Source organism: Theropithecus gelada, chromosome 9 (assembly GCF_003255815.1).
Source record: "Theropithecus gelada isolate Dixy chromosome 9, Tgel_1.0, whole genome shotgun sequence".
Taxonomy (NCBI): Eukaryota; Metazoa; Chordata; class Mammalia; order Primates; family Cercopithecidae; genus Theropithecus; species Theropithecus gelada.
In genome coordinates, this window is record NC_037677.1 from 11201793 (window position 1) to 11217081 (window position 15289).

At 44.8% G+C, this 15289-nt stretch overlaps 1 protein-coding gene across 22 annotated transcripts in view; it reads left to right on the forward strand.

Moving 5' to 3' along the window:
* Positions 1–15289, forward strand: part of CELF2 (CUGBP Elav-like family member 2) — an 871667-nt gene that overhangs the window by 836662 nt on the left and 19716 nt on the right. For 18 of the 22 annotated variants that reach the window (XM_025397815.1, XM_025397819.1, XM_025397825.1 and 15 more), the window contains one exon: positions 12696–12815. In XM_025397815.1, the coding sequence (XP_025253600.1) occupies positions 12696–12815 (120 nt within the window). Of the gene's footprint in view, positions 1–12695; positions 12828–15289 lie in introns of all 22 variants that reach the window. The other 4 variants (XM_025397814.1, XM_025397812.1, XM_025397827.1 and 1 more) reach the window with 1 other exon arrangement.

Sequence of the window (15289 nt, forward strand, 5' to 3'; positions counted from 1 at the left end):
TCACCCCACCCCTCAGTCACCCCGCCCCTCCTCAGTCACCCCGCCCCCCAGTCACCCCGCCCCCCCTGCCCAAACAATCTTTGAGGGACTAAATTAAATGAAAGGTGTGGTTATTGTGGAATAATTAGGCCCCATGGGAGGAGAGGCGTATTGTATTAATGCCCCAGGGTTGTGATTAGCTAATAATGCTAGTGCCTGTGTCATGGCTTAATTATCCTACTTCCTCACAATCTTTTCCTGCGCAGTTGGAATTCAGCATCCACGCTCTTTTGAGGCAAAACGGCAACCGCGGGCTCCAGTGTCCTGAGTATGTTTGGTCGATGCAGGCAATTTTCTCTGTGTTTACAATGATTTTATTTCCTAAACCACAAAGCCACTGTGCTTTCACTGTCTAATTGTTCTATGGGAAGTGTTTAATGAGTGCACCGAAGGCAAATTCTTGCTGTCTTCTGTTAATGTTTTGTTGTAGCTTAAAAAAGAAAAAAGTATTTTGCTATCCAGGAAAAGTGGGAAGTAGGGTTAATATGGGAACATTAACGCATGTGTTCCTGGAAAGCAAGCTGGTGTCTGCGACAGACTTAGCTAGACATGCCCTGCAGATACGCTGATACCAGGCGAGGGGGAAGGGGAACATTCATGTGGGAAGTATCTTTTAAATAAAGAACTGGCAAGTGTGAGAGATGGATAAGCCCCTCATTGCCGTTTTTCTTCCTTTCGTGGTGGATCTGGAATCTTTAGAAGGATGGAGGAATAGCCAAGTTCCTCAGCAGGCAGCCTCACCCCAAATCAAGAGTCTTGTTCACCATCCCACCTTCTACAAAGAATAAGACGCCCACTGGAGCCCCTATGCAGGCCCTGCTCCCGCTGCCCACCCGCTCCTGCTCCGGGGAGGGAGGTGGGCTTCTCCAGGATGGGCTTGGGCTGGGCCTCTGCTCCTGCCTGCGCAGAGTGGTGGCCTGGGAGCTGAGCGTGGCCCTCGGCGGCCCCGCTTCTGAGCTGCCTCAGAGGAACAGAGGGGTTCTCTGGCCCTGGCCTAGTCGTACCATGGCAGCAACTGGCTTTACCCACTCTGTTTCTGAAGCTCTTCCCATTTTCTCTGGCACATAAGCAGAAGGGACGACAACTCTGACCAAATGGCCTGCAGAGCATCCGCAGCCCAGGGCCCTGGGCCAGAGGGAGTTGACACCACACAACTGTGCTTTTTCTTAGTGACTTTCTCTGTGATCTGGTCATTTAGGATCGAGTCAGGTGTGCTTGGTGTGGCAGCTGCTGTATAGGTTTCCCTGCTAGAGGAAGTAAAAGCTGTTTCCATTTGAAGCTTAATGGGGCTTGTATTTATGTAGATCCTTTGTTCTCGGGTCTCTAAATTGACATGGGATTTTCACATTGTTCCGTTGTGCTGCGGGCATTGGAAGTTGGAGCCTTCACCAGAGTTCCGCCTGGAAGCATTAGAATCCTGCCTTCACGGAGTCCTCTCTTTCTCTGCCAGGAGATGAGGCCAGAGTGTGTTTGGCACAACAATAAGAGCTTTTCAAAAGTTGGCTTTTTGGACCTTGTGGCCATCAAGCCTAGCCTTAGGGTCTGCAGGAACCCCTTGATACACGTCGGAGGCATCTGCTTTCTCACCCCACAGACAGGGACCCGAGTGCCTCAGAGGCGGCGCAGCTCGCTGCGGAAGACTTCTCTTCACTAGCCGGCTCCCCTCTGTATCCAACTAAAATCTGCTTTTGAACAGCTTCCACCCACTGATCCTAATTTTGATCTCTTGAGCTGCGAAGAATATCTTTCTCACGTCAAGACCTAAGACTGTTTCTTGCCTTAGTCTTCACCTCTCTAGGCTCAGTTTTACTCTTATCAGCTCACTCTCTTTCAACTCAGTTTTCGTGTCTTGTCACCCTCCTCGGGACGCTCTCAAAACTGTACACACAGCTACAGACCTTCCCGATGGCCAGACTAATGAGAAAGGCAGCAAAATTAGTCATCATCCATCCAGTCGCCTCTCTGGGGAGGAAGATGTTGAATCTTCATTGCAAGTGCTGTAAAATGAAGTGAAAAGATGCAGTTCCTCTTTTGAGGACGGAATACCCGGATTCTCCTCCCTCAGATGTAGACTGAACACACGTTTATTGATCACCCGCTGTGTATCACACATCAGTGCCGCCTTCTCGGACCGTCGCGCCCGTCCGCAGAGGCAGCGCACGTGACTCCCATTTCGTGCATAAATACTAAGCCTCAGCTGAATGGAGCAGATGGCCCAAGGTCTCACAGACTGGAAGGGACAGAGCCAAAAAATTAAAGGCAAATCTGAGTGAGTGCAAGTTCACTGCTTCCGTAAGTAAATCTCTGCAGTAGCCACTAGATAGACGTAAGAGGCAAAATAGAATCTTGACTTCCACATCAACATCATGCTGACTCTGCAGCCAGACCCTTGGGTTTAAATTCTGGCTCTGCCACTGAGAGTTGTGTGAGCTTCTGCACGCCACTTCACTTCACAGGGTAACTGTAAAGGACTTAATGGGCCAAGGCACGTGACGTGCATTTGGCAATGAGCAGCACATGGCAGGCGCTCACACCTTCGCTGCGCTCACTGTCAGCGTTCTTCCCAGTACGGTGGAGCTGGAGAATGTTAGTTTCCTGTTGCTGAGATGACAAGTTACCACCAACCTCATGGCTTAAAACAACACATATTTATGATGCTGCAGTTCTGTAGATGAGGAACCCAGCAGACTCACTGGGCTGGGGTCAGGGTGTCAACAGGGTGTGTTCCTACTGGAGGCTCTCGGGGTAAATCTATTCCTTCCCCAGCTTCTGCAGGCCACCAACTTCACTTGGCTCATGGTCCCTTCCTCCATCTTCAGAGCCAGCAAGTCCTCATGCTGTCATCTCTGATTTTTTTCTCTTTTCATTCCTTCTTCGATTTACAAGAACCCACCCAGACCATCCACAGTAATCTCCCCCATCTCAAAGTCTGCTGATCAGCAACCTTCCTAGTCCATTTTCTGTGGCTTATAACAGAGGACCTGAAAGTAGATAACTTATTTTAAAGAGGAATTATTTCTTACAGCTCTGGAGACTGAGAAAACCAAGGTCAAGGCAGTGCATCTGGTGAGGGACTCTGCAGTCCTGAGGCAGTGCGGGGCATCACATGGCCGGGGGCTGAGTGTGCTAACATGCTTGCTTAGGACGCTCTTCCTCTTCTTAGAAAGCCCCACTTCCACTCCTGTTACATAACCCATGAATTCCTCAACCCATTAATTCATGAATGGATTAATCCATTCATAAAGGCAGAGCCCTCGCAATCCAATCACCTCTGAAAGGCCCTGCCACATTGGGGATAAAGTTTCCAACACATGGAATTTGGGGAATGCACATTGAAACCACAGCACATTCCATCTACAATTTTAATTTCTCTTGGCTGTGTGACCTAACATATTCACAGGTTCCAGAAATTAGGACATGGATGTCTTGGGTTGGCTGGGGGATGAACAGAGAACATAATAGTAATTATTAGCTCCCTCTCCAAACACAGCCCTTAGGCCCCAGATAAGCTTAATCTACGTATCCAGGAATGGCGCTGTTGGAACAGAGAGAGAAGAGAGAACAGGAACACCTTTGTCAAATACACGTTGGCAGCTTCTGGTTCAACTTGGTGCCCCTCCCCCAGCCCTGCCCCGGTGGATGCAGGTCCTTCCCGGTTCTACCAGTCTGATTAGTCACCCCTCCTCCCATAGGAAATCCAAGGCTGGTGAGGGGCTAGGGGGAGGTGGTCCAGGTTATCCACATGGCAGAGAAAAGAACTTTTTCCTGGCAAGTGGACTCAGGTCCTTGCCTCTCTGGAAATGTATTTGGGTTGGTTTGAGAGAGCTTCCAAACAGCCCTTCCTCCACAACTGCTGTATCCCTAAGTGGCAAAGGCCACTGGCCTCCTTGTGGAGTCCTCATGGCCACACCTGGGTGCTGGCGCCCACCCTGCATCCCTCACGGGTACACCGGGGCCAGTCCCTTGAGCACTCTGGGCCTCTGCTTCTTCATCTTTCACGTGCAGGAAAGACTCTAGTTCACAGTTTGCCTGGGAGCATCCCACTGCAGTAAAAGATCCGTCTGAAAGATGTACTATTACCTGTTATTGTCAGTGGGATTAGGAAGAGAAGGAAGGCCCTGCACTGGTTGGGGGGTCCGGCTCTCAGCTCTGTTGGAGATACTATACGGGAGTTATTCCAGGTGATCTTCTAGCACCTAATGACCTAGGCACTCGGTCTTGGACCTACAGCGTTAACCTAAGACAAGAATCTCTTCTAGTTGTAGTGTTCATCCCAGACGTAGCTCTGAGGAGAAGGAACCCATCCTGTCCCCTCAGTTGGGATTAGTGTTTGGGATTACTCAATTTGTAGTTTTCCAAAAGTGAGCTTATCTGGTCAAACAAGCAAAGAACTTCTGTGGCCAGGGCCAAGGTGGCCATATCCTCACCATCAGGGTCTCTGGACCACCTCGCTTTTCCTCTTCTCCACACCCTACCCTACCCCACAAACAGTTTTCACAAAACGCCACAGACTTTGCCACATGAGCTGATAAAACCAAGGCGTCCTTGACTGCTCGACCATTTTCTTTCCTGGCAAGCCAGCTGGCCTGAACGTCCATTGCCTGATTGATAGGTTTTAACCAGTGGTACAACAGGCTTAAAATGTGACGTATACAAGTTATTGCAGCCACTGTGCAAGCAAGGTGAGGTGCACTTTGCAGCCTCCGTTTGGGATCCTCTTGGCTTTGTTCTGCCTCCTCCTGCTTGGATGGTGCAGCCTCTGCTTGAAGAGGTGCTCTGGGAGATTATGAGCCAACATTTATAGACTGCACCTCTCCTGAGGTGCTGCTCCTTTGGAATTTTGTAAAACTTTTAAGTGAGAAAGCGTAGGGTACAGTTCTCAGCACAGACTGAAGGAATTTGAGGTGGGAAGAATGCAGATGGTGGTCCGAGGCAGCATCTTGCCAGTCTGCCAGCACAGAAATGGAGAGTCTGGGTGTTGGTGGCACCACGTGTGTCTCTGTCTAGGACCTCTCTCGATTGTGCATCTGCTGAATGGTCAGTCTTTAAGTACTTGATCAAGGTTGGCTGTGTGACAAATTGGAGTTTTTCTTATGCTTTAAATAGATTATTTGTTAACATTCAAAAGGTTTGTAAAGGTGGCTAGATGTGCAATAAAACTATCCTCTTACAACTGAGATGCCAGTTGGGGTGAATTTTCAAAGTATTGTCCAATGATGTAGAGTGCACAGAGCATCTTTCCACTTTAAGGCAAGTCATCTAGTTAATTTTTCTTAGTCTCATGTTTGATTCTTCTCCCTCCTTTTCTTCACCTTCTCTCCATCTTTCTACTGGGACTGTCTAAGAACAGCATAGTTAGAAGTAAGAAATTATGTCCAGTTCACTGTAGCCGACCTCCCAGTTTTTAAATAGGAAGCCAGGGTGTAAAGAGATCTAATTTGCATATCAATTCATTGTCATCGGTAACAAAAGTGGCCCAGGGAGTTTCTAGGCTGCCTCCACCTCTCCTGTGGCCCCCTGAGCTAGGCTTCCCCCGTGCCCGTAGGCTATGTGCATGTCTGTGCCTATGGAGCTCTCTGTCCAACTCACTGTTTGCCATTACCACTGGGAGTCATCCACACAAGAGCAGTGTATGGCATCAACACACCTGTTTGCAGACCTACCTTGGAGACTTGGAGGATTTGAGAAGTCATCCCTGAGCACAAGATCAGCCAGGCCTGGCGTCCTCCAGCACCTCTTCTCCCTTGCCCCGAGGCGAAGCACTCTCTAGAAGCAGGCTCTGACGGGCCCTACTCTGGATGCCCCTGGATGGGGGCACAGCAGGCAGCATCTCTGGGCCAGCAGTTCACAGTGTGGATGTCATAGGAAGAGAAAGGTTACAGCCTGGCATACAGGGTCCTCCCTGTGATTTCCTGCAAGGTGGAAGAAGGTCCTCCAACAGAAGCCAGACCAGTGGCTGTGCAGTCATCAACAGTTGGAGATGTTTAGATGAAAGTTGAGAAAAGTGTTACCTGCTTTCGTTGTTTCATAAAATAGATCCTATATCATTTTGTCTGTTCGGTTCAACCTCTACCTAATAACTGATGATGATCTAAAAATGGTGCCAAATACAGTGCCAAATTCATTATATAGATTATTTGATCTTTACAGCAACCCGGTGAATTAGGTACCCTTCTTCTTCCTCCATTTAAATACAATGAAACAGAAGCTTGGGGAGATGAGGGAACAGATTGAGTCCAAGGCAGGTTTAATGAAACCCCATTTTGCCTCTAGTTTTTTTGTGTTTTGTTTTTAAGATTCCAATGAAAAGAGCTGATGAAACTATTATAGAGTTGTGTTCTTTATTAAAATTTATAGTTTCATTTTTCAGTAGCAATGGGGGTGAGCTAGGACCCTTTTTCCTGCTTTTCTCAGTGATGCCCCATGCCAGCCAACTTCCATGATCCTTCCCGTGCTCACCACAGAGGCAGGTGACCATCCCCAGTTACAGTGCAAAAAGGTGGAGACTGGTGAAGTCTGTGCTGTAAGATGACATTCTGCATGGTGCAAGCTGCAGAGACCAAGAGCAACAGCCTGTCTTGTGTTTTGTGTCTTGTGTTTTGCTGGATATAAGATTCTGAGTTAATAGGTTTTTTCTTTTTAGCACTTTTAATATGTCATCTTACTAACTTCTGGTCCACTGTTTCTGCTGAGAAGTCAGCTGTTAATCTTACTGGGATCCATGATGAATCATTTTTCTCTTGCTCCATTCAAGATTTTCTCTTAAACTTTCAACATATTTCTGTCATGTGCCTGGGTATAGATTTCCTTACCTTTATCCTACTTGGAGTTTGTTCATTTTCTTGCATGTGTAGATTAATGTCTTTCATCAGATTTGGGAAACTGTCAGCCATTATGTCTTGAAATTTTTTTTTCCAGTCTTTATCTTTGGTACATGCATTACACACTTTACATGTGTGTTAGTGTGCTTAATGGTGTGCCATATTTCTATGAGGCTCTGTTCATTTCTCCATTCTTTTTTCTTTCTCTCCTTTAGACTGTAAAATCTCTATCAATATATCTTCAAGTTCACTTATTCTTCTGCCAACTCAAACCAACCGTGGAGCCCTATGGTGAATTTTTCATTTTGGTTCTTTACTTTTCAGCCCCAGAATTTCCATTTTTAAAATCAGGACACAAGTAAATTACATATAGCCCATTAAAACTTGTCAGTTCAATTCAGGTCACATTTATTTATTAAAGTTTTATAGGTATTTTGCAGATTATTTCACTGCAATTACCCTCATTTAAAATTGTTTTTGTATGGTGAACTGTCTAGGCTAATTTTTATTTCCATCACTTTCCTACTGAAAGTTAAATTTTAAAATGCTGCCATTTGCCATTTGCCTGGTAGATGTCTATCACATGCTAGGCAGTATGATTTTCTTAAAATTGCCAGTGGCCTCTGTCCTATTTACTGGCACTTACTGTGTTGATTTATGAATGTTGAAGGAAATAAATTTACTTTGTAAAATAATTTCCAATTTTTTAAATACTTTCAGCCTTTTGTTGACATTCTTTATTTGATGAAACATTGTAATTATACTTTTAATCCTTTAGGCATGATTTTTTAGATTGTTATCCTATTTATAATAGCTGCTTTCATGTCTTTGTCCACTAAGTCTAACATCTGGGCCCTCTTACACACAGTTTCTGTTGTGTGCTGTCTGCTTTTTCCCGTGTACGGATTCCATGTTCTTGTTCTCTTGCACATATCATAGCTTTCTCTTAACAACAGGACACTGTAGATGTTACAGCACTTCTGGGTGCTGATCCTCCTTACCCACTGCACATCACCCCTTCCCCCCTGGCTTCTCATTTGTGTTTATTTCCTTACTGATTTAGCAAGAATAATTCAGTGAAGTCTATTCCCCTGCGGTACACCTCTGCTGTCACTCCTCAGAGGCCACAGCCTTGAGCTATGAGTGACATTCCTATTTTTCCTTTGTTAAACTACAAAATTCTTCCAGACAGCTCCCTTTCACTGCCTCTTTGCCTGATCTCTGTTAAGTTTCTGGCTGCTGTGTCTCTGTTGTTTTCACTTCCAGCTGTTAGCCTCCACCAATCTTCAATTGTTTGCGCTATTATTTTTTGCCCTGGAGCATAAATTGTCCCCACAGTCTGCTCTGATTGCGGTTGGGCCCTTTCATAGGAGTGCTCTTTCAGGCAGTCCCTGAGGCCTGCTCTGACCCCAGCAGGACTCCTTCTGGCTGTCCCTTTCCCAGCCCTCTCTGCTAAGCTTTCAGCTGGTCTACTTTGCCATCATGGAGCTACTGCCTACTCTTAATTGCTCATCAACAAAATTTCTCTTGTTTCTGACAGTGCCTTAGGCTTGAACTTTCCCATACTCTGTTCCAAATAATTAGTTATCCTTAGGGAAAGTTACAGAGCCCTTTGTTCTTCTGACCTATCTCTCCCTGCTCTGGAGGTGGTGCAGGGACAGGCCTGCTTTTCTGTGAATGACACCTCTGGTCTACAAGAAAGGTGCTGTGTGAGCATAGGAGCAACTGGTCTTCTCTCCTTGCCTTTTCCAGCATAAAACCTCCACCCAGTGAGTGAGATGGGCTGAGTGGGACCTAGTACTCTCAGAATGCTATGCCTGGTGTAGAGCTTCCACTCCATGAGTAAAGGCTGGGCTGAGGAAGGGACCCCTCTGCTTCTTGGCCTAGAATAGAAATTCTGCCACAGAGCTGGCAGGGGTGGGAGCTCTGAATTGTCAATGTTGGTAGTCTCCCCCTCCCTGGGAGAAACCATAACCCTGTGTGTTTGGAGCTGTGGGAAGAGGGAGCCCCATCTTCTTGGCCATACCCGCCCAGGGTAGAGCTTCCTTTATGCTGAGCTTCAGAGGAGGGGATTTGTACCAGGAAAGGGAGTAGGTTGTGGGTTGTAGCTCACATGCCACGGATTCTTGCTGTTCTTGCTAATGTTTGATAAATCTTCTGGAGAAAAACTATTTCTTCATGTATGTACTTAGGACAATTTCCAGAGACTTTTAAGTGGTTGGTTTTTATCATTTTATCTGTTGTGGTTGTTTCACTGGAAAGAGGGCCCACGGATATCCTTATTTTAAAAGTACTTCCCTCGTGCCCCCTAAAATTGTATGAAAATGTTCAGGCCTCTTTTGCTGGTTTAGAATTCAAACATGTACTAGGGATGGTCTTTAACACGCTACTTACTAGCACAGCAATCTGGCAAGGACCATCACATGTAGACTGACATCAGATGCAGTCCCTAGGAAATACCCCAAATAGGAGAGATTTCTATTTCTGGCAGTTAGGCAGACTAGATTGCTGGAAGGACCCTCCCACTGGGAAAAACCCTGAAATGTATAGTAAGGTTTTTAAAAATATATTTAATGACATCAGTAGTCAATTAGCAAAAAATACTCATAAATCAATGACTAAGTGAAAGAGGAAACTCAGAGAAGCGGCAGCATATTGAATGTGGCTTTCCCCTTAAGGATATTTGGTGAACTGAATAAATTCGAGTATCTGTTCGCACAGCTTTCCCAACCATAAAGAATACAAGAAAGTCCAAGGCTTCTGTGCAGTATCTAATAGGAGACCCTCCCCATACGAGGTTGAAACCCCAAAAGGCTAAACTCTCCGTGTAAAGATGAACAAAAAATGTTCCCCCCTTAGAAAACTACAAGGAAAACTGCCTATCTCAAAACATAGTGCTAGGTAGGGCCGGGGGAATTTCCCTCTGACAATTCGTAGCAGTAAACCATCCCTCACGTGAGTTTACAACCCAATTTGATTGTGTCTGAGTGGCCAAAAATCCTAAGCCATGAAGTTAAAGTATCCCCAGCTTGTAGTTTCCTCCAGCACCTTGTAGAATCAAATGTTAAGTCGTTCTTGAAAGAACCCATCTTCAACCCAGACCTCAAATTATTCCTAGAAATAAAGTTCCAAGATAGTTAAGTTCACAACCAAAAAAAACCCCACAAAATATACAAGCAAACCAAGCACCAAGAGTGAGAAATAGCAGGGACATTATTAGATACCACCATTATTAGACCTCAGATATTAGCATTATTAGCATACAACAGAAAGGAAGTATAGCTAATACGTTTACATATTAAAAGAATTTGAAAAGTGAAAAAGTAACTGATTATGAAAAATGATCCAGCATGTTGATAACATTCTAGAAATGAAAAAATATAACCAAAATGTAAAATTTGGAGATGTAAGTTCAACAGAACATTACATACAATTGAAAGACAATGTGGTGAGCTGGAACACAGATTTTGGAGATGATGCCCAACTGAGAAACAGAACATGAGAGGTTAAGTGACATGGACTAGATCTAACTGAGGTCTAGCTAAATTCCTAGTGGAAAGGAGAAAGGATGGGGGAAAGTCAATATAAGAGCAGCTAATAACCAAGAACTTTCCAGAACTGATAAAAGGTAGAAACAAAAATCCACATATTCAGGGATCCAGATGAATTCCAAGCAGGGAAAATAAAAATCAATCTAAACTTGGAAGCACCACAGTGATAAATGCAGAACACCAAAGACAAGGAGAAGATCTTTAAAACAGAGAGAAAAACCACCCTCCAAGGAACACGAACATCTCAGTGCCTAACATCTCAACAGTAATAATGGAAGTCAGAAGGCCATAAAATGTGCTTAGAAAAACCTGTCAATCTCGAATATCCAGGAAAGAAATATTTCATGAACTAGGATAAAGACGTAATTTTCACACAAACTAAAGGTAAAAGACTTTTTCACCAATAGACCCTCACAAAATAAAGCTGTATTGGATATAACTTCAAACTAAAGGATAAATAACCCAGATGAAAGATGAATAATAAGCAAAGGAAGTGGTAAATATGTGGGCAAATCTAAATGTGTGCTGTAAAGAATAATAAGTGCTGAATAAAAAACTGAAACCAAGCTACAAGTAAAATGCATGAATATCCTGCACCTGGGTTCAGAGGGGGCTCTTCTGCCTTAAAGTATGTTCAGATCCTTGAATTGTTCTGGCAAAGGGCAAAGATAAGTAACTTTGCTTTTCATAAGTTAAAGATGACTTAGTTTTTATGACCATATACAAGAGAGTAGAAATACTATGCATGACTTCCAAAGTAGTAGAGAGGGGAAATGATATTGAAAGACAAACCTAGCTGGCTTGGTGGCTCACACCTGTAATCCCAGCACTTTGGGAGGCCAAGGCGGGTGGATCATGAGATCATGAGGTCAAGAGATCAAGGCCATCCTGGCCAACATGGTGAAACCCCATCTCTAATAAAAATACAAAAATTAGCCAGGCATGATTGCAGGCGCCTGTAGTCCCAGTTACTTGGGAGGCTGAGGCAGAAGAATCACTTGAACCTGGGAGGCGGAGGTTGCAGTGAGCCGAGATCATGCCACTGCACTCCAGCCTGGGCGACAGAGCAAGCCTCTGTCTCAAAGGACAGCAAGAAAGGAGAGAAAAAAAATGTAATATTAGCAGAACAAATAGGACAAAATCTAAATGCCCTTACTAAAAGACTTAAATTATAAGGCTGTGTTGTTTTTAAACCTGTCTATATATTAGAGATGTAGCCAAAATATAAACAGGTAAGTAAAAAGATGGCAAAAGATATCCAGTGCAAAAACCCAAAAAAGCTGGTGCTTTCTTACACCAAACATCATACAAAACAGACTTCAGGGAAAAATTAGAAACAAAAGCTTGCCCCAGAAAGGTTTATTTCACCAGAAGATAGGATCATTTCCAAATCTATGCAAGTAGTAACCTCTTGCATAGAAATATACCTTCAAGATACATTTCCAAAAATAAGCATGTTTACATGGAGTTGGAGTGACAGACGTTCACATGCTTCTTCCAGTAACTGACAGATCAGGCAGACCAAGAAATGTCTTACATTTAAATGTTTTCCATTTTGAAAGTTTATTGAAGATATTATGAATAACTTTATACCAGTATATAGTTGAAAACAAAATACAGCAATTTCTAGAAAGCAGCAACTTAATAAAACGGATTCAGAAACGAAAAGTTCAGTCATCCTATTTATTAGGGAAATTTAATCGTTATTTCAAAATACTCCCATGAAGAAATAGAAAGTCCAGAACATTTAACTGGCAAGTGCTACCGCACACTTAAATGACAATTAATTTTAATATTACAGAGTCTATTCCAGAGAACAGAGAAATAGGAACCCTCTCCCAGTCATTGTATGAGGTTAGCAAAACCTTGGTAGCAAAACTAAAGACAGTACAAGAAGGAAAAATAAAGGCCCATCTTACTCATGCACATAGGTTTAAAAAAAAAAACTAAGCAAGATATTGTCCAATAATGAAGCCAAAGAATGATTGCCAACTTCGTTATGTATAAAGCTGGCTGGGCAGGCCTCCCATTCACAGATTTCCCCACCATCCAGCAGTGAGTGTATTTGCTATATTGGCAAAACAGTGCTATGATGATTTTTTTTAACCACCAAATCTGTCAAAATTGCCACAAGTACAATTCCATATGTCCTTCACCCAAAGCCACAAGCACGGCTCCTCAGCTCCGTCCAATGAGATGATGACAGAAGGATTTCCAGTCTTCTTGGCTCTCACTCACCTCGTGTCTTTTCTCCCCTCTTCTCTGTCCTCCTTTTGTTTTTCAGTGGCTGCTTCAACCCCAAACTCCACTGCTGGTGCAGCCATGAACTCCTTGACCTCTCTTGGGACTCTGCAAGGACTGGCTGGAGCCACTGTTGGACTGAATAATATTAATGCACTAGCAGGTACCATCAACAGTGAGTATTTGCTGCTCTGGTGGACAGCCTTCCCCCAAATTCTCCACAGAAAGTGGTCAGCCAGAAATGACCCGAAAAAGGATATGCCACGGGGAGAACTAAAACTTGGGATGGAGGAGCACATGCTTTGATAGGCAAAAGCTGCCTACACTCATTTTGCCACAGAAAACCCCCGACCACTCTCCACCCCCAGATTCTCTTCAGTGTGTAGCACCGCGCGTGTGCTCATCCATGGGCTTCTGTGGCTGGCAGCTATTTTCAGGTTTCCAGAAGTTTGGTTTGGTTTGCTTTGGTTTCGGTCGGTTCTGTCCTGCGAGGCAGGGTGTTACAGTGGGAAAAGTTAATGGACTGGAAGGCTGGAAGCCTGAACCCAGCTCTGCTGCCAGGCAGCTGTGGGAAGTCAGGCAGATGCTGCTCCCTCTCTGGGCTCAGGAGTCTCCATTTGAGAATGGAAAGTTCTGGATCAGATGATTCTTAAAGGTAGCCTCCAGCTCCAAAGTCCAAAGATTCATGACAATTAAATACGGGAGAAAATTAGGCCTTGGAAAGAAGCAAATGAAACAGGGGAGAGGAGTCACTGCCGGAACTGACATGATCAGAATCTTTATTAAGCACCCACAGGTATGGGTCACTCTACATCAGGGACCATCCAGAGGGACATTGTTTAGCTGTGGCAGGTTGAAGTAGGCTGGAAGCAAATCACTTAGAAAATTGTACTTGGTTCCAAAACATACGGATGGACTCACCAGAGAATTCCTGGTTCTGTCCTCCACAGCCCACCCGTTCCTGTCATTCTCGGTTGATGGGGGAACGGTGTGCCGGCCAGAGGATAAGTCATGTTTTAGACTCCTGCTCGGTATGGGTTCCTGCACTGGGGAAACTGATCCTCAGCCCACAGAGGGGACACGTAATTTCCCTGTCCCTCCGTTTCGGACTCCCTGGTTGCCTGAGAGTAGCCAAGCCCAGCAGATCCACGACAGCCAACAGAGCTGCTGATACTGGAGCCCAGTTAGCTACCATGCAGCCCGGACACCCCGGCACCTGCCCGTTCTCATTTTTAATAAAGGAGTCCTTGACAGTTGTTGCCCTATTTTAAGCCATGGTTCAGTAAGTGGACTGTTTTGAAAGGGTGACCAGGCAGTATAATTTTTTAAAGCAATATAATCCCAGTAATTTCATACTGTAAAAGCTCAGAATACCTTGCACTGGACTTGGTAGAAAATGAACCTAAAATTTATCCAAATAAAAATTCACTTTTATAATCCTGATAAAATAGATCATTTTTAGAATTAGGACATTTTCCAGGTTTTAGTACATCCTTGTATGCAGAAGCTCTAGAAGCAAAAGCGTGGACCGAGCTTTAGCTGACCATACCTCCCAAATGGGATGGCTCGTGATTAGCGTGGAGCCCGTGAACTGGTAGCCGCGCGGCGGCCGCAATGTTTTATTCCAGTTAGAACCGCCTCCAGCTTTGACTTTTCCAGCAGCCAAGTAGGAGCCTCACTGCCTTGACCCCCGTTTCCGGTACAGCTCCTCGCTCTGACCTTGTCCTTCACCTAGGTCGAGGACGCGTGTGCTCGCACACATCCCCTCATGCTGCTTCTCTTGCCCCAGGACCTAGTTCCCCTAAAACAAGGACTTTGATTTGACCGCCTGCCTGTCCTTGGTCTGCAGAGTAACAGGCCAGTGGGAATGGTTGTCCTCCTCAGCACGTGCTCATGACTGGTGTGTGTGTCCTCTCGTCCGTGTCCCGCCCTGTCCACGCTGCTCTGCTCTGCATTGCTGAGATTGTGCCATCGTTCTCGTCAGGGACTGCAGAGGGGCTGTGTTGAATGGCAGAGAAACCATGAGTCGTTCTTGTGTGGGGTCTTGTGTGATACACATTTTGCTTCTGGCAAGGACAACAAGTTTAAATTGTTTTGCTTTTTAAAATTCTTTGCTATTGGGTTAATATCAGTCTGTACAGTTCATAGAAAATGAAGAAAGAATGTCATTTCACATAACCCCTACTAGAGAGTATGAACCAAGAAAATATTTAATTAAACCAAAACCAGGCACAAATGAAAATACATTCCTTGTGCCTGGAAAGTGTTACTAATGCAGAGCTGTTTTACAATCTCCAGCACTGACCTAGAGCTAATATTTGCTGCTTGTCGCGAAATATCAACAGAAAACCTTCCAAGACAGAGTATCCTCTTCCAGACCATTCCTTCTCAACAGAGATGATTATGCTACCGGTTCCACTGGATAATTCCTAAACAAAGTCGTCAAGCAGTGGTTACCTGGACAGAGTCAGCTTCTCAAATAGTTGACGGCAGCTTCCGTAGCACCGCTGTCAATCCCACCCCACTGCAGCAGCCGTTATCTGTTTCCATATGGAGAGTATTCAGGTTTTCTGAATAGAGCCAACTCTTTCCCACTGACACAGCAGCCAGCCAGAAAGCAGGTAGATGACTCACCAG